Here is a 20,350-nt window from a genome sequence, read left to right as displayed (position 1 = left end):
AATATTTAATTTAGAAAATTATTGAAATCTGTGATTTTTTTTTAAACTTTAAGTTTTAAGAATAATATTTGTTAAAGTATTACGAAATTCATTCAATCATTCATTTCATTCAATCGTTCTTGTGACTTCACCGGTAGCCAAGGACTAGCTTGTCACCTTCTTTTACTTCGGCTGGGTCTAGGAGTAACCGTGCTGTTGGTGTAACAGTTATCAAAATGACCGAAACTTTAAAATTAAGGGGTACCCTTTGTGGGCACAATGGGTGGGTTACTCAGATTGCCACAAATCCTAAATATCCTGAGATGATTTTGTCTTCATCACGAGGTACGTTTTAAATTGCATTTTTATAACATGCGAGCCTAATATTTATCCGAAGGCATCACTATATTTACTCCTATGTATGGTGTAATTTACAACCTAATTACTGTAAATTATTGTTAGATTTCAATTTATGCTAATATTTGTATACTTAAATGAATGATGAACAAACTTTTTGCCACGCGATTCCTGAGCGGCAAGCGGATATGGGGCTGATGTTTTGCCTTGTCATACTATTAGAGTGTCGTATACACATGACGCTATAATCCTCCTTAAACCTATTTCAGACAAAACTCTTATTGTATGGAAGTTGACCCGTGACGAAACTAACTACGGTGTACCGCAGAAGCGTCTGTACGGCCACTCTCACTTCATCTCTGACGTGGTTCTCTCCAGTGACGGAAACTACGCCCTCTCTGGTTCATGGGACAAAACACTCCGCCTCTGGGATCTCGCCGCTGGCAAGACCACTAGGCGTTTCGAAGACCATACTAAGGTGTGACGGATCTCTATTTTGTTAGTGTTAGTGCCGATGCGCGGCAGAAGACATAGTCTTAGAGCCTTTGCGAGGCAGAAGATTTCTAGTGATTGTTTGGAAGGTTGAGTGTTGTGCCTTTGCGAGGCAGAAGATTTGTCTCCATGTAACAGAAATTCCCGTAAGTAAATTGGTCTGAACTGAAGTCCATTACTTATGGTTGGTTATCTGTACACTTACAATTAAAATTACACGAGATATAATATCTTATGTATAAAAATTATTAACCTAAACTCACTCCAACCAGGATGTGCTCTCAGTTGCATTCTCAGTCGACAATCGTCAGATCGTCTCAGGTTCCCGGGACAAGACCATTAAGTTATGGAACACATTGGCTGAATGCAAATACACCATCCAAGATGATGGCCACAGCGACTGGGTGTCATGTGTTCGGTTTTCACCTAACCATGCTAACCCCATCATTGTGTCTGCTGGCTGGGATCGTGCTGTTAAGGTACAAATATATTTTCCAACATTAACTTAAAATATCACAATATCCTCTATATGACATAACTCAATATGTTAAATCACATAATTCCTATAATATTACAATGTTGAACTTGTTCACGTTGTTGTTACGTTTGTATATGTCGATATAAGTAATCTATTACATTATGGACATCAATGTTTAGTACCTTCCTAATGTTTATATTGTAACTGATGATAAACAGTGTAACAATATTATTATAGGTCTGGCACTTGACTAACTGCAAGTTGAAGATCAACCACCGTGGTCACTCTGGCTACTTGAACACAGTAACCGTGTCTCCTGACGGATCTCTGTGTGCATCTGGCGGTAAGGACATGAAGGCTATGCTGTGGGATTTGAACGACGGCAAACACTTGCACACTCTGGACCACAATGATATCATCACAGCTCTGTGCTTCTCACCGAACAGATACTGGCTTTGTGCTGCATTCGGTCCATCTATCAGGATTTGGGTAAGTTGGAAAAGATTTCTATTACAAATACATCAATCAATGACATTCTTAGTTAATTAAGTCCTTAAGAATTTATTGTTCTTGTCGGCTAGATAAACTACTGATATCTATCTCTAGTACTTTCCTTTGTGAATAAAATAATAATTTAAATATACTTTCAGGATCTCGAAAGCAAGGAAATGGTTGAAGAGTTGAAACCTGATATCATCAACCAAAACCAGAACCCCAACCCTCCTCAATGCCTGTCATTGGCCTGGTCTACTGACGGACAAACCCTGTTTGCCGGTTACTCTGACAACATCATAAGAGTGTGGCAGGTTTCAGTCTCCGCACGATAAACGTCGTAAACATATAGTTTCATTTATTTTTGTCCTAGCTTGAAGTATAAAAATAAATGGAATTGAAAGACACCATTTTATTATTTATGATCTCCACTTAAGTTACCTTATTTTATATGCAGTTATGTATCTGCATAATCTCTGTATATATTAGTTTTATTATGTAAATAAAGCTGAGTGTTCAATTTATTTTCTAATTTATTTTGCATATCCAATGAATATTGGATATATCCTGTGTATCCGAGAGTTAACTACAAAACAGATTTAGTTACTATATAAGTTTAAAGTTCCAACTAAATATCAAATATCCTAACTTGAAATTGAAAGTGGAAAACAAAACCGAGTTTTAATCTATTATGAAATATATTTGCGTGAAGGGACTTGAAAATTTTAGACTGCTTGAGAAATGAAAAAAGTTAAAATCTGAAACGCTATATTATTATATTATAATAAAACAAAAGTATGTTCTCGATAAGCGGAAAAACTACTGCATCGATTATCAATCAATTATCACAACACGATAGCGTGATTCTCGAGGAAGGTTATTAATATATAATTTAACTTTTTATATTTACTTGTGTGTACATTAACGAAATTTGATGAAAATATCGGGAAAACATGAGCCGTCTGAGAGCTCCTGACGAAAACGCTGCTTAATAAAGTTTGAGATATAACAAAATAAAACATGATGGAATCGGGTATCTTATATAGGTCTACAGAGAGTCCGCGGTGGCATATGTCTATAGGATAACATACTATCTCCATTTTAAACTTTAAAAATTTGGCATTCCTAAAGCGTTTATTTCAAAGCTATTTACATAAATACGCTATCAAGTCTTATCAAAATAAATTACTTCGTTTTCAAGCCTACATCAGTATTTGTAAATAACTTTTTAAATAACTTAATCGGGCTTACCATTTCAAAGTTATAATATAAGTTCAATAATTCTCAAAATTAAATAATCTTTGTTATATTTTTTGTAGAGTCCGTTCAAAGCCGTGGTTGGTACCTAGTAGTGAATATAGAGCACACATTATACATATATACCACAAAATATTGCTCTTTCATATTCCCATAGTTATACTTGCATTTATAAAACAAAAAAAAAATTAACATGAAATAAGTTTTATTAAGTACAAACCTAATGCAGACTGCTAAAAAATATACATAACAGAACTGTTTATAGATTTAAAAGTTGTCTAAAATATAATTAAAGTTAACAAATATATTGGACATTTATAAGAAAAACTTGAAAAGAATTTAATGCTTCCTTTAACAAAGAAAATGTTTTAAGATGTTCCTACATAGATAAGTCTGAGAGAATTTTTAAAGAGGTAAGGTTGTATACACATATAAAAGATATATTCAGTCAGAATATTATAGAATATTTGATTTGATATTTAAACTACTGCATTTACGCGGCAAAATAAAAAGGATATTAAAGCAGTTTTATTTTCTATTATTATATTTTCTTTTTATAGCTAACATTAAATTATAAATATTTTTTTATTGAACATTAAAATAACTATAAGGATATATGAAATAAAAGATAGATATTTTTAAATAAAATAAATTATTTTATGAAAACAACCACCAGTATATAAAATTACTACATTCCAACATTCTTAGTTTAAATTTTTAAATAAATAGAACTCACAATCATTATAGGTTTTTCATAAAAATAAAACTTTTCTATTCTGAAACTAGAAACAATAGAATAATATTAATAAAAAAAATAAAAACCGTCATTGCTAATAAAAATATTCTTATTTTAAAATAACCCTAACCAAGCAACCAATAAAGTAATAACTTGGTATTTTTTATGTTTTTGAAACATTTAAAGGCTGTCCCAATTCATTTAATAGATGTGGACCATCATAGTGTATTTCCGGGCCATCACCTACTTTTGTGTATATCAAATATTGTAATTTATTTTCTTCCATTGGCTGTATTGGAAATGTTTCAAATGTATTTTCTTCCTCTGCCTTAGGAACATCTAAGCCTCTAACATAATCAGTATTAGAAGAAGGAAAAATATATTTGATCAGACTCAGAACTTCAGGTACATCTTTTTCTAATAAGAACAAACAAGCATTCGGTCCAGCATCGAAAGTGTAAGCAACTTTGGTTTCTTTACAGATTTCATTATATTTATGTATAACATCAATGATTTTATATGATACATTAGTCAAATAGTGAAAAGGTGGATATGAGTCCAGGCATACAGCATGAAACTGATTACTATCTTTCATGGTCAGTTCTGCAAATCTTTGGAAATCTTTTCCCTTGATTGCATTAATCATTTCATCTACACGTCTGGGCACACAATGTTCTACTCTGTACTTGAGTAACTCAGAAGACTCCACAGACCTCTTCATACCAATGCTGGAGCTTGTATGTTTTTTTTTGTCTGCAACAACAAGAACCAGCACTCTCATTTCAGGCCAGTGAGTTGATTGGACTATTTGTGACGCTGTGGAGTCACTTCCATCACACTTCCCACCGGCGTGCCACCTAACGAAACCGCCAAAAACACTTCTGCATGCACTGCCAGACCCCAATCTGGCTAGTTGACTTATATCAGATTCAATTTTATATAATTTCGCTAGAGCAGTTACTAAGCAAGCATATCCTGCTGCGGAAGATGCCAATCCAGCAGCAGTTGGAAAATTGTTTTCCGAACAAATTCGAACATTCCAGGACAAAAATTCTTTGTCAACAACTTTCTGTAAAGTTGCAATAGCTTTGATTTTATTTAAACAGGTCTGCAGACGTTTATTGTCAAATGAAGTCTTGATTCCATTCAAATACATTTCATTTTCTTCTATATCTGGCCTCGCACAAACTGAAGTTCTAGCACACATAACGTTTGTGTCCAAAGTGGCACTTATGGAATCATTTAACGGTAATATTAATTCTTCATCCCGTTTACCCCAGTATTTTATTACTGCTATGTTAACCGAGGCGGTTGCTGTTACTATAACACTCATTTTAATTTTAACAATTATTAGCTTTTAAAGTAACACAAGTAACTACGCCAAAACTTTTAATGATAATGAAAAAATTTAATGACCTCCCTTCGGTATCCGCAGCGAGACTGCGAAGAACAAACAGTGAACTTAGACTAGAGGTACCTAATAACTATATGCCGAAGCGCCAAGTATATAAGTTCAGTGTTTACTGTTCAGTTGCCATTTACCCAGTTAAATGAACAAAATGAGTGTAGGATAATGAAGTTATTTACTATCAGTATTAATTTTCTACATTAACAAATATGATAGAAAATGTTACTACATTCACTTACATTTTATTTCCGAAATTGGAGATTTTTATTCATATTCTAATCGTAAAACCAACTGAAATAAGTTCCTGTTATATTATTTTTATGTAATAGTGTGTACTCCATGTGGAATACGTGTTTTTTAGGGCTGTCCATGTAATGAAATTTGAAAATAACCATAATTGCTCAAGGACATCTGCGACGCAGGGGGTAATAAATAGCTGGTATGTTTGGTAAAGTGCGTACGTAGGTAGTAATTTTCAAAGCACTAAATATTTATGAAACATTACTAAAACTCAATAGTCTACATAGATAATGAATCGTCTATAAGATGATTTAATTATTATTTGTTTAATATTGAAGCAATTTTTTTTGTATTAAAAAATTACGACTTTTGTTTGTAATACGTATATATGAATGTGTATATTTTATATATAAGAATAAAAAAGTTTTTATTAAAAAAAATTACAACTCCATTTACCAGTATGTAATATATAGAGCTTCTTCCAGTAGTATAAAAAATACATTTACCACCAGTGTTGTCATTACTAGATAAGTTTTATTTTTTCTTACATGAAACACGGTTTTAGAACGCTGCCATTTTCGTTTTGTGGCACGGTTATAGCGGCAGTCTGAGTGAAATTATTCTTTAAAATTTAACAATTATTATTTATTTGTGGACTTAGTGTTTGAATTAGAGTATAAAGTGTTCGACTGCCAGTGAAAATCACACAGTTTATTACCACTAGTGGATTTTCTATCAAATAATTGTTGACTTCCTTGGGTGGAACGGGCAAGTACATCTTCTATCAATATTTCGCTAATTCTTAACCCAATGATTCACTTATTTAATCTCTGGGAGTCTTATTATTGTTATTAAAGATGTTCACGTTTTGAATAAATTTGAACTTTGTTTATTACATAGATCTTTCTTGTGCTTATTAATGAAATGGGCGTTGTGAAGTAAGGAGTTTCTTAATATCGTCATACGTTCAGTAATCGCTATTACTCGCAATGACGCGATATTAAATAGTAAAAATACATGTTAATCTCAGGCCTGGTAAGGTGTATAGATATTAGTAAGCTTAGTTGATCAAAATGGTTAATTATTTTTATTAATCTTGCATTTAAAGGCTCATTATTTCCGAGGCTTTTAATCCCATACCTTTGCTTTTACTACATATGTTAAAAAGTGTGAAGTATATAATAGGAGAAATATTATTTTTTTTATAAAGCCAGTGTTTATTTATATTTTAATAGAAAAATCAAATAAAATAAACACTATTATAATTTAATGTCAATATTTTTTATGTTAATGAATATTGTGATTTGTTATCTTTTCTAATTAAGCTATTGACCAATATCAATACATTTTCTGAAGCAATTTTTCTGTTAGTCAATTAATACTATTACTCAGTAGTGTTTCAAGTTTATTAAACATTGTACCTAAAAAGAGAGTAAACAAATTTCTTGAACAACCATTTTATTTATAATAATATTAAACATTTATTTTTTATAAGACTAGAGTTTTAGACAAAAATACTTGCAAGACACCCTACTTTACACTCTAACATCGATAATTTTCATTTACATCATAATATCCCTTTGTAAGATTTGAAACCACATTTTTTGTTTATCCTAAGACATTCGATTTTTTTTTTTAATTTTATCATCGAGTCAAAAAATTATATTATATTATGCATTCTACGAATAGTTATTTCCCATAACATTTATTAAAATATCCAAAATGTGTCACAAATTTATTTTATAAACCTATGTACTTTTTGACTAAAACATTAATAACAACAATTTGAATTTGTTTCCAATAATCAGTTTAAAGGAAAACTTTTTTTAGCAACTTATTTCCTTTCACTTATAAAACAGTCAAACCACAGTGAGTCACATGTAACCCTAAGTAATTGAATATTAATGCATTTGATTTATATTAAAACTATGTTAAGGGGAACCACCAGCCCCATTAAAATTAAGTCCATTTGTTTCACAATTTATAGTACTTTTTTTTATAATTTTGTAACAATATAATCTTTAATTAAGATAACTATTTCGATACTGACTTAAGATTAAATTTTTAAAATGTTTTACGAATACCATGATAAATTTGCCTTTAATATATACACATGCAATATACAGTGAGTTCATTTTTTATAGAATTCCATTTACTTGTAACTTTAAAAAAAAACTGTGTTACAAGCATAACATTACACCACCTTTTTAAGTCTGTTTTCTTTAATTCAATGCCATATTGGTTTTTAAATTTAATTATTATTATTTTTTTTTTTATGACAAGTATAATCTCTTTAATTTTTTTTAATAATTCAAACATTATATCTTTATTGAGGAGCTAAGAAGAGAAGTAAAATGGAGAAGGCAATGATATATGTACCTTTCATCCCATCAAGTAATTATTACCATATCCATAACCGGATATTTAATGTATTTTTAGTATCTATACTAATTGGCCTTCTCTATTATTCAATTCAATTGATACATCAATATTATTAAGTGATGTCATAATGTTATTTCCTTATGACTTTACGATGTGTTTGAGATCATTGTAGTCTAACAATACAAAAGTTGGCCTGTGTATAAGTTTTTGAGGCAATAATATATGTTTTTACTTTTATTAGAGATACATTATATTTTTGGTAATAACTCAGTCACATTTAATAGCAAAATGACATCATATAATGCATGCATAATACATATGTGACAAAGGTATTTGTAGTTAAGACATTACAATAAATTGATTCCAAGAGGGAATAGTTACTTCATATTTAACAGATTCCGGGTCTTAGTGATGTCGTTTGAAGTATATTGTGAAAATGGCCTGATGCAAATATATATATATATATATTTTTAATATGAATAGACTGTCTTCAGAAAAATATTGATTGTAGGTTCTGGTGCATATCATATAAAACATAGTTCATTTACTAAATCCTTCTCTTAGTCTTAGTTATGTCTTGAATTAGGTACATATGCCTAATTCAAGACATTTTCTTAATCAATGGTCGTTTAGTCTCATTTTATATAAAAAAAATCTTAATTAAAGGTTGTGTAAATATGTAAGGAATTCTTATGGGTAATTAGATCGTAAAGTTTATTTCACGTCAAAATGTGTACCATATGTGGTGACGAGTTTTTTAAAAATATTTTTAGTACGTTTATACTTTCATGAAACATATGACTTCATATTCGTGAATGAATTGTAACGTTTAGTCGACGGATGTGTTAAATTTATTCCCACCCACAGATATCGGTCGACGCTCACTGTTATCACTAATTAAAGAATGCTTACTTGTAGATGGTGCGTCGTTTTACACTAAATATTTAATTCGCGACTCCGATTACGTAATATTGTAAGACACGAGGATTAGGCTGTATATTAAAAACTGTTTACAGTCTGAGTTCATAAAAAAAAAGTGTTTAAAACATAGAAGCATAATTTTTATAGTTATAATATATATATTCTTTTACACGGCGTAGAGATCTTATAAAGTTGAACGAACAGGAATATTACGTTGAAAGTAACGTATAGAAGCCTTGACTTATCGCATTAGACCATACCGGCTTTTGGGTACTTACGTTCGCTGTTAATCAAGGAGAGACCTTAATGTGCTATATTTAAAAAACATTTGTACGGAGAGGAATAAATACATGTTCCAGTTAAGAAATTAGTACGTTTTATACCAAATACAACCTTAAATGTATTACGACGATTTTGGGATATAATTTTAAGTTAAATTTCAAAAATTTGTTCGAAGATTTATATGACTTATTTCATTTCGTGTTGGAATCGAGCTCTGCACCTGATGGCATACTGCCAAATGGGACAGCAAAGTTACGTGGTGCAATATATAGTTTCAAAAACATGAATTAACGTAGTTAATTTAAAAGTTAAACGCTAACTGTTTAGTTTGAACTTCAACTAAGGTAAAAAAATATATATTTGTCGTATTCTCAACGAATACAAGTGAAATTTACTCAGTCTGGCTTAAACTACGAGATCGATTCGGGGACTACGTGTTCGTTAGGTTAGTGTCGGGATCACTCCGCTCAATTTATGTTCTATCCCACGGGACGGGGAATGATTCCCGGGCGTTGTGTGACTTTTTGCTGGATGCCTTCGCTATACCTATGCTTAATAATTTAGACAAAAACTAGCGACTTATAATAAAACGTTGCAAACTAACTTAAACGTTCATATTGGCAAGGTTTATAATCAAAAATAGGTAAGAGATATTTATCATCAATAAAAAAGGTTAATCGAAAATATTTCAAACGTGCGAAGTCGCGGACTACATGTAGTTGAGTATAAAATATAATTTAGCTATTTTGTATTCGCCTATTTATTTATAACAATAGTTAATATACAATACGATAACGCTATCAAGGACAGGATGAGAATGTTGTATTTTGTAAGTTAAATATATTACATCTAGTTTCCGCCTGCAGCCTCGTCTGCGGAATTAAGCTCCGATTAATCGGTTTCCGTTATTAAATGCATCGGTAAAGCAAATGACGTGTTTTATGTAACTTTTTTTACTTCAATTCTCTGCATTTCCAGTGATAGTACCAATCGCGAATGTTATATTGACCGTTACGTATTATTTAATAAGATACATACAGACATACATTTCGTTTTCTATATACAAAAAAAGAGTAATCAGAGCTCTGATAATGAATATTTGATTTGTTAACCAAGGTTTTACCTAAACCAGGACCCTCAAGAAGAGCGTTTCTTGAATATAACTTGGGATTAATGGAAATAGATGTTTCTTGACTTATTTTAAAATAACTGTGGTGTAGGAATTTTGTAAACAAAAAAAAAAAATCAAACTTCAACGCATCATGTCTCCTTGCATTTGAGATCGTATTAAGATATCCTGTGACGTAAACATTTTTGTATAAATCAAAACAAAAAATCTTTACACTATGAAAAGATACAACTGCTTTCTAAAAAGGAAATCATGGAGGGAAATTATGGCGTAATTACTTATACCTTATTTGTGCTCATTATATATGACTTACCAAATAATCTTAAGTTATTTCTTGGAAATGTCTGTTTATAATTGGAATCTAGTTTGTGTAATGATTCTGTTAGTAATTGGCGGTTCTTGAAATTTTATCCTAGCATCTATAACACATATATTTATATGTATGTCCTAGGAAAAATGTTGCTAGTATTTATATATATAAAGAAAAAAATTCCATCTCGTCTGCCCGTGATCACGGTTGGTGCAAAGTAACCGTGATATCGGGAGTATTCGGTTAAAATAATAAAAAACGAATATTAAATTCGAAAACATAAATTTTATTTAAATTTCGAATGAGATGGTTTAGTAACTGTGACAACAAATATATTTTAATTACGATTAGGTCATTAACCCAACTACGTATTCGTAACGTCACACTAAATACGAAGCGTTTTTCACTTTTCATTTACTAACGTACATTTAATGGTTGTGAAAAATTATATATACCTTACAAATAATTTTCTAATATATAATTAATATCCACACTGAATAATTATAATCGAGTGTTTTGAAACGCCGCGCCGCGCCGTTACGGTTTCCTTAGCCTAGTTTTATTAAGACAATCAAGACATTATATTTGCTCGCTATACATTGAGTGTTATGCTGTAATATTTTTGTAAGGAACTATTTGCGCAATCAATGTACGCGAAATAACGTTTCATGTTGCATAACCCTACATGAGACTTAATGACAATTTATTGTCTGTGTTAACCATTAGTTTAATAATATAAATGAAAAACTCTAAACTCTTCGTGTGTAGTATGACGATGCTTGTCATAAGATTACTGTTTAGAAGTAATTTTTTTCTTCCCTTAAAATCGTATTTTGTACCTCAATTTGGTTCCGTATATTTCCTTCCCGTTTCCAACTAAGTTTCCATCTCACAAATATGAAATCTTCTAATCTATTATTTACATTTCGTAATTAAAGCCAGCGTTTAACTTAATCGGTGAAACGCATAAAAACTGAGTCTTAGGAAATGTTATTTAAATAGCATTACAATTTGTTTGAAAAGGTAAGATATATAATTTTTTTTTGTCACGCCATACACGTAGTCTAATTTACTTAGTTTGTAAAAAAACAAGTGAAATTTTTAAGGAAATTGTAACATTTCAAACGAGCATATTTCACGCTTAGTGAACAAGCCATTGACTCATTGGGGACTTGTTGAAATGCTAGGAAATATGAAAAACGTTCAAGAAAGGAAGTTAGCTGTGCATGAATTACTTTAACTGCGGAACAGTTACTTATCATCGCGATCTGTTTGATTTGAATGCACCTATACTATATAATCGATTATTTTCTCTACATTTAATGTCATATAAGTTACTCGGTTCGATAAGATTTTTGGCATTGTTCAGACAGTGTAAGTAATACAAGATTTTTTTTTCAAAAGGAACGGATTAAAAAAATATATTAATACGGAATAATAAGTTTATATTTAATATCGTCTATCTGTTTATTGAAGAATTTTTTTTAATAAAATTTTAAGACTTGTTATTTTATATTTACGTATTTTTGAGATGGTAGAGTCTAGCTGTAATAATGTCACTGCACATCGAACCTGGATTGGCTCGACCCGGGAAGTACCACCCTCTCACAGAAGATCGGCGTGAAGTAGCCTTTAATGGCTGCATTTCGTCCGATGTGTGAGAGAGCCGGTTGCCATTTCCCTATTCCCACCTTTTCTTGTAATTTCCTTATTCCCACCCCTCCCTATTCCTAAAAAACCAAGGGTGGCAACGCATCCGCAACAGAGATGTTGCGGATATTCATGGGCGATGGTGGCTGCTGCCCACCGAGTAGGACGTCTGCTCGTTAGCCACATTTCACATTAAAAAAATAATAATAGCAAAACTAATTATTGGCAATTGGTAATTTAAATATTTCTTGCATATATGTATGAAAATGTTCGTTTAATCAAATATTCACTATAAATATTTAAGACAGAAATTAATTTTGCTTGTATAAGTTTATTTTTTCAAATTTACTATCTTAACACGTTCAGTTCTATGCTCTTTTTCATATATAATTATAACTATAATTGTAACATTTTATTAGAAAAAGTCTTAGTTTTCTATAGAGTTATCGTTTTAAACAACCGGTTCTATTATAACGTTCATATTAAGTAAGAATTAACGTATCAGTGAGTATGTGATGCAATTCTCCTCTCCATACTAAACGCTTCAAACGAGACGTAATTAACACGTATAGTAACAATCTAAATCCCCATAGAAACGAGACTGATTGTAACTTTATATTTAATGTGAGATTCTGCCTTCGTTTCTGTTAAATAAAATTAAAAATATTTTACAAGTTAAAAAAAAAAAATTATTGATTTTTAATACCCGACGCAAAAACGAACTGTTATGGGTTTGGCATCGATATATATATAATTAAATATAATATTTATTGTATGTATGTATATTAATGTAAGAAATTATTTCATGTTATATCATAAAATATCATTTCCGAAAATTGCACACTTACGAACACCCTCTCTTACACATCTCAGACTGGCTGGTAGAGGATGCTGTTTTATCGTAAGCACACTTTTTGTGCATTAAAAAAAAATTAAATAAATGAATGTGTGTATGTTTGTGTCATAACTTTTTTAATTTATTTATGATCTTTTTATCATTTATCTTAAACAGTTCTGTGTTTGGTTTCATATACAAAGGATGTAAATTTTAGAAGCAGCCCGCTTGACTTGAATGCTTGTAGAATATATTTTACTGTGTGTTTTCAGAATAAGTTTACGTATAGTACTAATAAATAATGTTTTTAGAAAACACGTTCGTAATACCCTTTTTATTTGTAAATGTCGCCAACGTAAAGGATTTCAGTTCGTTGATAATAAATGAAAGGTGATTGTTTTTCATGTGATTAGATAAAAAAAATGTACTGCATTTATCTTTATAGTGATCGATTTAATTACCTATCCTGTATTTAAGACATACATCAATTAAATTACCGTGAGTTTGTACCGTCAAACTTACGGTATACGTCAGAACGGACAGTATCTAGTCCGTCGTTCGTATCTACGCTTCGTTAACGAAAAGGTTCTTATATCATTGAACAATTGGAAATTGCGTATATGCAGTTTTGCGATTAATAATCATAAGGTTAAATTTAATAAAAAAAAATCTAATGCCATAATCATGTAACCTCTTTTCTAAATAGCCTCCTTTGTAAATAAGAATATTCGAAAAGAAAATATGCGTTGCTGAGTTTTTATCAAAGGACTCGACCTGTTCACTCTACGAAGTAGGGCAAAGAACTCATCTCCTAATGAGGGATGTCTCTCAATTGCAAGCTCCGCGCTTAATTTAGTTTGGAGTTGTTTTAAGATTATTTCAAACTACCTTGCTTTATATAAAACGTGAATTTTCTTTTTACGGATTTGAAAGTACTCTTACGTTTTAATTTAATCTAGATATATTAACTCTGGAAAGACCAATCATTATGATCCTTAATCGTTTCCAAAATCCATCGATATTTAGTGCTGTAATTGACATTGAAGTGCATGTAAAGATATTTATTATACATAAAACTGGCAAAATTATGAACATCTCAAATTTCTTGCATCAGTCTGATTTAATGGCGCTATAGCCTGGGTATAACCTGATCAATGATCTGCAGTGATGTACACGAGGTAGCAGCCCAGGTATGCCGCTGCCGAAGCGCTGCGTCGAGCCGGTGCACGTGTCTCGCGGCACCGTCCCCGAGCGCCTGGCCGTACCCTCCGAGCTAGAGGCCGTCACCAATGGCACCCTCGCCAACACAGTCAGGTAAACACAATAAAAAAAGTGATGAGGGAACCACTTCTTCTAAAATATCGTAATACGTATGAAGTAGAACTGCTCGCTAGGTGATAATGATAATAACATATCAGTGTACAGTAATAAAGGTCTACATCGACACCAACACCAAACATTGGAATAACATTGGTCCAAGAGTTTAGGAGATCTGTTAGCCGACGTTAAAATAGTATAAGGAACTTCAACTTTGGTATTTAGTTAACTTTTCTATGCCTATGTGAATGTTAAGTTTGCTGCACGGAACTATGCCCTGTATAACTTAACCTAATTTAATTTTCATTGTTCCTATCAAACGCTCTCGACGCGGTCGAGTTTAAAATCCGACATAAACTTTTGTGAGAAATAGTAAAAGATCACTCGCTACACGTAAACAAAATACTGACTCTCATAGAAAATGCTACGAAGAAATATGTCAGACATTTCGTATTGATCGTATTTAGAGGTTATTGAGAAAAAAAATATCTTATTATAAATCAATGAAACTGTCCGGAATAATTAAATTAATGATCCTATGGCATGTAATGTATGTTTTGTCAGTCTTTAAATCAAACACTACTGAATGTATTTTGATTCATTTTTTTTCAAAAACAGTTAATACACTAGACTTAGATATATGATATAATTCATCTGTAAATTAGTAATAGTTCACCTGGGAACGTAGCCTAGAATATTTATTTTGTGTGAAGACACGCAATACCCGATAGATGGCGCTGAACAAACAAATTGTTTTCTATCGGATTATTTAAAATTAAAAAATATTTCCGTCAAACAAAGCAAATTCACTCGTCAATGATTTTAAGTAATTTCGTAGTAAAATTTTATTTACTTTATCGTTTTTATATTCAGACCTGGTTCTATCTCTGTTAATATTACAGGCAACTATCATCCCTCTCTAAGCATGCAGAGGACATGTTCGGTGAGTTGACCCGCGAGGCTACCGGCCTGGCTGAGCGGACGAACGTGTTGCAGGCGAGAATAGACCGCCTCGCCATCAAGGTCACACAACTGGATTCAGGGGTTGAAGAAGGTAGTTCATTATTTATGGTCATGTCCTATACAAACACCTTGGAAAGTTTGGTTAGATGTTATTTAAAAAGACGCGACTTTAACAATAATCAGCAACCATATAGATTGAATTATTTTTTTGGGTTAAGGAAAGATCTTATATTGTTGATAGTATAATTATTTTTGTTAAAGTCGACTATGTCTAACTGGTGAAGTTAATCTTCAGTCAGGTGTTTATCAGCGAGTTTTAAGACTTAAAATAACCCTTATATATGAATTTCAGTGACGCTCCAGGACATACAAATGCGGAAGGCGTTCCGTTCGGCTAGGAGCTTCCAACAGCAGCTGTTCTCTCGTACGAGTATGCCGTCGGCCATGCTGGCGACGTACGCGCGTTGCGATCGACCACCACCGCTTGAAAAACTCAACGAGTTCAGAGACGATGGCAGGGATGCCAGGAAGTTCTACACTGACCCGGACTACTTCTTCGAGCTGTGGCGCAGAGAGATGCTGCAGGACACCGAGAGGATCCAACATGATAGAGGGAAGAAGGTAATTATTTACACCATACATATTAATGAAATGTTCAACGACAATAACACCCTGTATATATCTTGAGCAGTTATTTTCCGTATCGTAAACTGGCCACCTTTATATATAATATATATGCTTCTATTATTCCAAACCTATTCAATGACATCCATAATGATTATACTATATTTTCATCCATTTCAACTTCACACTGACCAGCAACTAATCAATGACAATATATATCGTTGATATATTTTCTAAAGTATGTATTATATAAATTCCAGGTTCGGCAACCGCGTAACAACAACACTGAAGGCAGATCAGCCCGTCGTGTCCGTGTGCCACATTCTACCAGGGACAGGCAGAAGGCGGATGCGGTGACACGAGGAGAACACATCATGGCTCCCAGCCAGCTCAGGAGATACAACATAGACTACCGGGAGAATAAACAGGAACAGGTTTATCAGAGTGAGTATATTAAGATATAAAAAACCTTTCATCACCCCGCATAAGGATATAGAATTAATGAGATTAAGACTTTCGCGAGTATTCATTTAGATGAAACTAATATTATTCGGATTGTACTACGCGTATTTCATCATCTCGTCTGTCCGTGATCACGGCCGCTACTAAGTAACCGAAACGTCGGGAGTATGTAGTTTTTAAAATAATAAAATAGACGTAGTATAGTCAAAAAAATATTAGTTTCATTTAAATGATATAAAATTATACATTTTGGGACGCAATGTGGAAATTCGAATAAAATATTTATTTTTGATAGTATGTATATGAGTATGTGAATATTAAACTTTGGGTTTAAGATAGGACAAGACAAATAAAGATACCTGGTCGTAAACTCACCAGGCTTATTGTTTTTCGGGTTTGATTTTGCTTAAAACATTGATGTAATTATCGTCCCAGTGTATTGATCTATCAGACATATGATCAATTATTCTTCCGTCTTATTGCGGTCCTAATATTGAATGTATTAAATTCAAAAAGCTTATATTTCGATAAGCTCAATCAATTTCAAGTAAAAGACATTTCCGATCTGATGCTGCAGAGGAATGTTTATGAGAATTAACGTAATATAATTTTATTAGCAACAACAGTAACCGACGGTGGTTACCGAGCCACACAGAACAGGCCACCCATAACACAACCGGCTCGACCCAACTCCATCGAAATAGAAAACCAGCAGAATAGAACCTCGAGGCTCACTGGCAATGGACATGGTATGTTGTAGTATGTGCACACACATAATAAGCAAATGTTTGAATATAGAATAAACTTGCCATAGTTAAAACATTTTTTTTTTTTATCAGAAGATAAAGGCAAGTATTTGGATTTGATTCCATTGTCATACTGATTTTTTTTAGCTATGTAATTACAAATATAGTATTAAATTAGCAATATTCTATTGTATCTAAACATATATACATGATAATTCACAGTAATGTCTGATGAGAGTCCATACGGTGGTGTAGAGAGTATTTACGGTAGTGCTGCCGGTACACCGCGCCGGGCCAGGCCTTCGATACCTCCTCCCGCGCCCCCCGCAACAATCGGGGATTCCCCCTCGCAACACACGCCTACCAGGTCAGGACGATAGGATAACTGTAATCTAAGTTACATCATTCACTTCCTTGGTTCAGTACAGTAAACATGTGCTATTGTAATAGTTTTTCCAATTTATATAATCCTAGTGCCGTAGATGCTTTTCAAAATCACTAAATCGAAATATCTATTCTATTTACTAAACGGTTATGTTACCATAACTTCTCGAATATAGTATGCACGGGATTTAAATCCTGAAAAAAAATATTACATGCACTATGAAACGGAATCGCTAAATTAATATAAATATCGACATACAGGGCTCAGGCCAACGGTTTCGGCTGTACCGATTACGAGACAGTTGTGAGGTCTTCTCTGCCGCCCCCGCCCCCGCCCCCGGAGTCACCGCACAGTGTGAACGGAACCTCTCCGCCGCACCGCACCGCCCTGGACAAGCATCTCGACCAGATGCACGCTGTTATCGGTTAGTTATATTTATACATACATATATATAATGTGTGTACCATAAAACAATGCTCTTAAAAGACTTCTCAGTAAGTATTTTTAAATTCGTCATGATCCCGATACTCTTCTGATACTGCTGTGAATGTCTGTGAAGGGATCGGTAGTTATTGCCACGAATCATTTGCTATTTATGTGGTAACATTCACATTTTATTCAGAATCTACTCGTTCGGAAGAAATCTTTATAGATAATCGTTTTTCTACACGCAAAATCCCAACACTGTGTCTGTGTTAACAAAAACTATATCCTAATCAGATGTGCATTGTTTGGGTATTTGTAATTATTTTCGAATTCAGAATACTGATCTGAATTCAAAATTACTGCACCAGAGGCTTTGAAACAAGAAAATCTATATTGGCCATTTTTGAGATTTTATTTTTGGAAAAATATCTTAAAAGTATTAAAGATATTTCTGAATGTCAGTATTATTTCCGACCTACAGCAACATTTAGAGCCCAATAGTAGATCTTGTAAGTAAAATTAAATTTACCATAGATAATTAAAAAATGGTCCTCTGCATAAAAAGCTTTAGACATCGTCAGCAAGAATCTGTTGGTAAAAAGGTAATTTATCGACATCTATGGCACTTGCATGCATATGTTTCACTTGAACATCTCTTAGATTTCCAGTAATCAAAATTTATAGCACCTATAGCTTACTACAGATTTTAGAATAAACTGTCCTATTCTAGGAATGATGTCATCAGAGGAACTGCCGCCGCGGGTCCCTTCGCCCCCATTGGCGCCTCCGGCTCCATTAGCGCCCCCAGCGCCTCCGCCGCCAGAAGAAGACCGCCCTCGGCCTCCGTCGCCGGCTTCGCTACTCAGGGGTGCTTCCGCTCTCAAACCTCCCAGGCCCTCCGCGGACCCCGCACCGGACCCGCGCTCCGACCTCCTCAAAGCTATACGTGAAGGTAAAAAATATTAAATATTTAAAAAGCTATTTTATATTTAAATTAATAAAATTTAAATGTGTAGATTACCTTTAATTATCAATTTAACAGAAACAATCCAGTCAATTTTTTTTAAAAATTAATATCAGTTTAATTAATGCCCGCACTTCTAACATCTTGTCCTCAGGAATCAAGTTACGCAAAGTGGAGAAACGATGCGAAGAAAACACGGGCAAATATAATACACTGAGGGGCGCGCCGCCATTGTTAGACGTGGCGTCTATTTTGGCTCGACGCGTGGCCGTCGAGCAGAGCGACACCGACTCCGACAACGAGTCGGACTCCGACGACTCCGACCAGTGGCCGGAGCCGCGGGCGTGACGTAGAGCCTCGCCGCGCCATCCGCGCGACCCCCCAGGAACACCTCCCGGGACACAACCCGGAACACCTCCCGGAACGCCTCCCGGGATAGCTCCCACCACACCCTCAGTTAAAAACGACCAGTATGTCAGGAACTCGTCCTTCCTCAGCAGAGATATTGAAGCACAGAAGTCTAATTTGAAAACCGATTCCCCACCCAAGAACAGTCCACCGAAGGCGTCCGTTCCTCCGAGGAGGAGCAGTCTCGTCAAGGATTCGCCGAATCCTTCACCGCCCAATCACCCTCAGAAGGAAGCGGTCCCTGAGACCCAAAAGATTTCATCCCCACCTAATAAGAATATAATCTCATCTGTAAATAATAAAGAAACGCATCTGCCTTCATTCAAGAGTAATCTGTTACAGAGGAATGCATCATCACAACCAGTTGTCGCGGAAATAAGTTCGCCGGCGGTGAGCTCTCCGCCTATTACTTCACCACCGACACATTCTCCGGTAGTAGCGTCTCCCCCAGTCAGTAAATCAATTACATCTTCTCCTATCAAATCTGTATTATCGCCACTTACAAAACGAGACAATTTCCTATTAAATAGGAACGAAATTATGTCACCCCCGTCGTCCGCAGTGACATCGCCCCCTCCGAATATTTTCAAATTCAATAAAACCGACGTGAAACCTGAGGAAGGTTCGGCCGCGTCGAAAATAAAGAAGGATTCAATATTAATCAAGGAGGCTCCTATTAAAATCGATAAACTGTCATTGGTAAATATGAGCAGCTATGATGCCGAGAAAACGGTTGGTAGCGATCAGAACAACTCTTCTAAAACGTCCGATGTCACTAATGGTGAAAAAGCTGCGGAATCTAATGGAGTCGGTGACAAAATTAGAAAATTCGAGAAGGCCGCCGAAGATGCGAGTCTAAGCGCAGGGAAACTGTCCCGGCCAGGGTCTGTTAGAGGAAGATCACGATCAGAGAGACTCGGATCCGACAGTAAAGACGACTTGCCACCTCCAGCCACACCCTTCAAGGACCACGTGTTCTTCGACCTCGGTAGTACAGATAAAACGGATAAGAGTAATACCGAACCGGAAGTCACAAAAGGTCAAAACACTGAACCCGAACGAACCTTCGAGAGGCAGCTGAGTCTGCCGAGAGGATCGGTGAATTCA

The 20,350-nt window shown here is 34.0% G+C and overlaps 3 protein-coding genes across 3 annotated transcripts; 2 read left to right on the top strand and 1 right to left on the bottom strand.

The window, feature by feature from the left end:
- Positions 1-155: 155 nt before the first annotated feature.
- On the top strand, positions 156-2,205 carry LOC116771218 (small ribosomal subunit protein RACK1). Its single transcript, XM_032663014.2, has 5 exons — positions 156-324; positions 606-814; positions 1,101-1,307; positions 1,544-1,795; positions 1,957-2,205. The coding sequence occupies exons 1-5, from the start codon at positions 216-218 to the stop codon at positions 2,131-2,133; spliced, it is 954 nt and encodes a 317-aa protein (XP_032518905.1). The 5' UTR covers positions 156-215; the 3' UTR covers positions 2,134-2,205.
- Positions 2,206-3,690: 1,485 nt separating this feature from the next.
- LOC116771481 (diphosphomevalonate decarboxylase) lies at positions 3,691-5,379 on the bottom strand. The gene has a single exon (XM_032663323.2). It carries the CDS (start codon positions 5,122-5,124, stop codon positions 3,955-3,957), a length of 1,170 nt encoding a protein of 389 aa, XP_032519214.2. The 5' UTR covers positions 5,125-5,379; the 3' UTR covers positions 3,691-3,954.
- Positions 5,380-5,995: 616 nt separating this feature from the next.
- On the top strand, positions 5,996-19,183 carry LOC116771577 (actin-binding protein WASF3). Its single transcript, XM_061523102.1, has 10 exons — positions 5,996-6,207; positions 14,114-14,262; positions 15,168-15,319; positions 15,581-15,849; positions 16,113-16,296; positions 16,932-17,063; positions 17,283-17,427; positions 17,706-17,869; positions 18,602-18,823; positions 18,990-19,183. The coding sequence occupies exons 2-10, from the start codon at positions 14,141-14,143 to the stop codon at positions 19,181-19,183; spliced, it is 1,584 nt and encodes a 527-aa protein (XP_061379086.1). The 5' UTR covers positions 5,996-6,207; positions 14,114-14,140.
- The last annotated feature ends 1,167 nt before the right edge of the window (positions 19,184-20,350 follow it).

The sequence above is a fragment of the Danaus plexippus genome, chromosome 17 (genome assembly GCF_018135715.1).
Source record: "Danaus plexippus chromosome 17, MEX_DaPlex, whole genome shotgun sequence".
In the NCBI taxonomy this organism is placed as follows: Eukaryota; Metazoa; Arthropoda; class Insecta; order Lepidoptera; family Nymphalidae; genus Danaus; species Danaus plexippus.
Note: the sequence above shows the minus strand (reverse complement) of the source record. Positions and strands in the feature narration are given on the sequence as shown.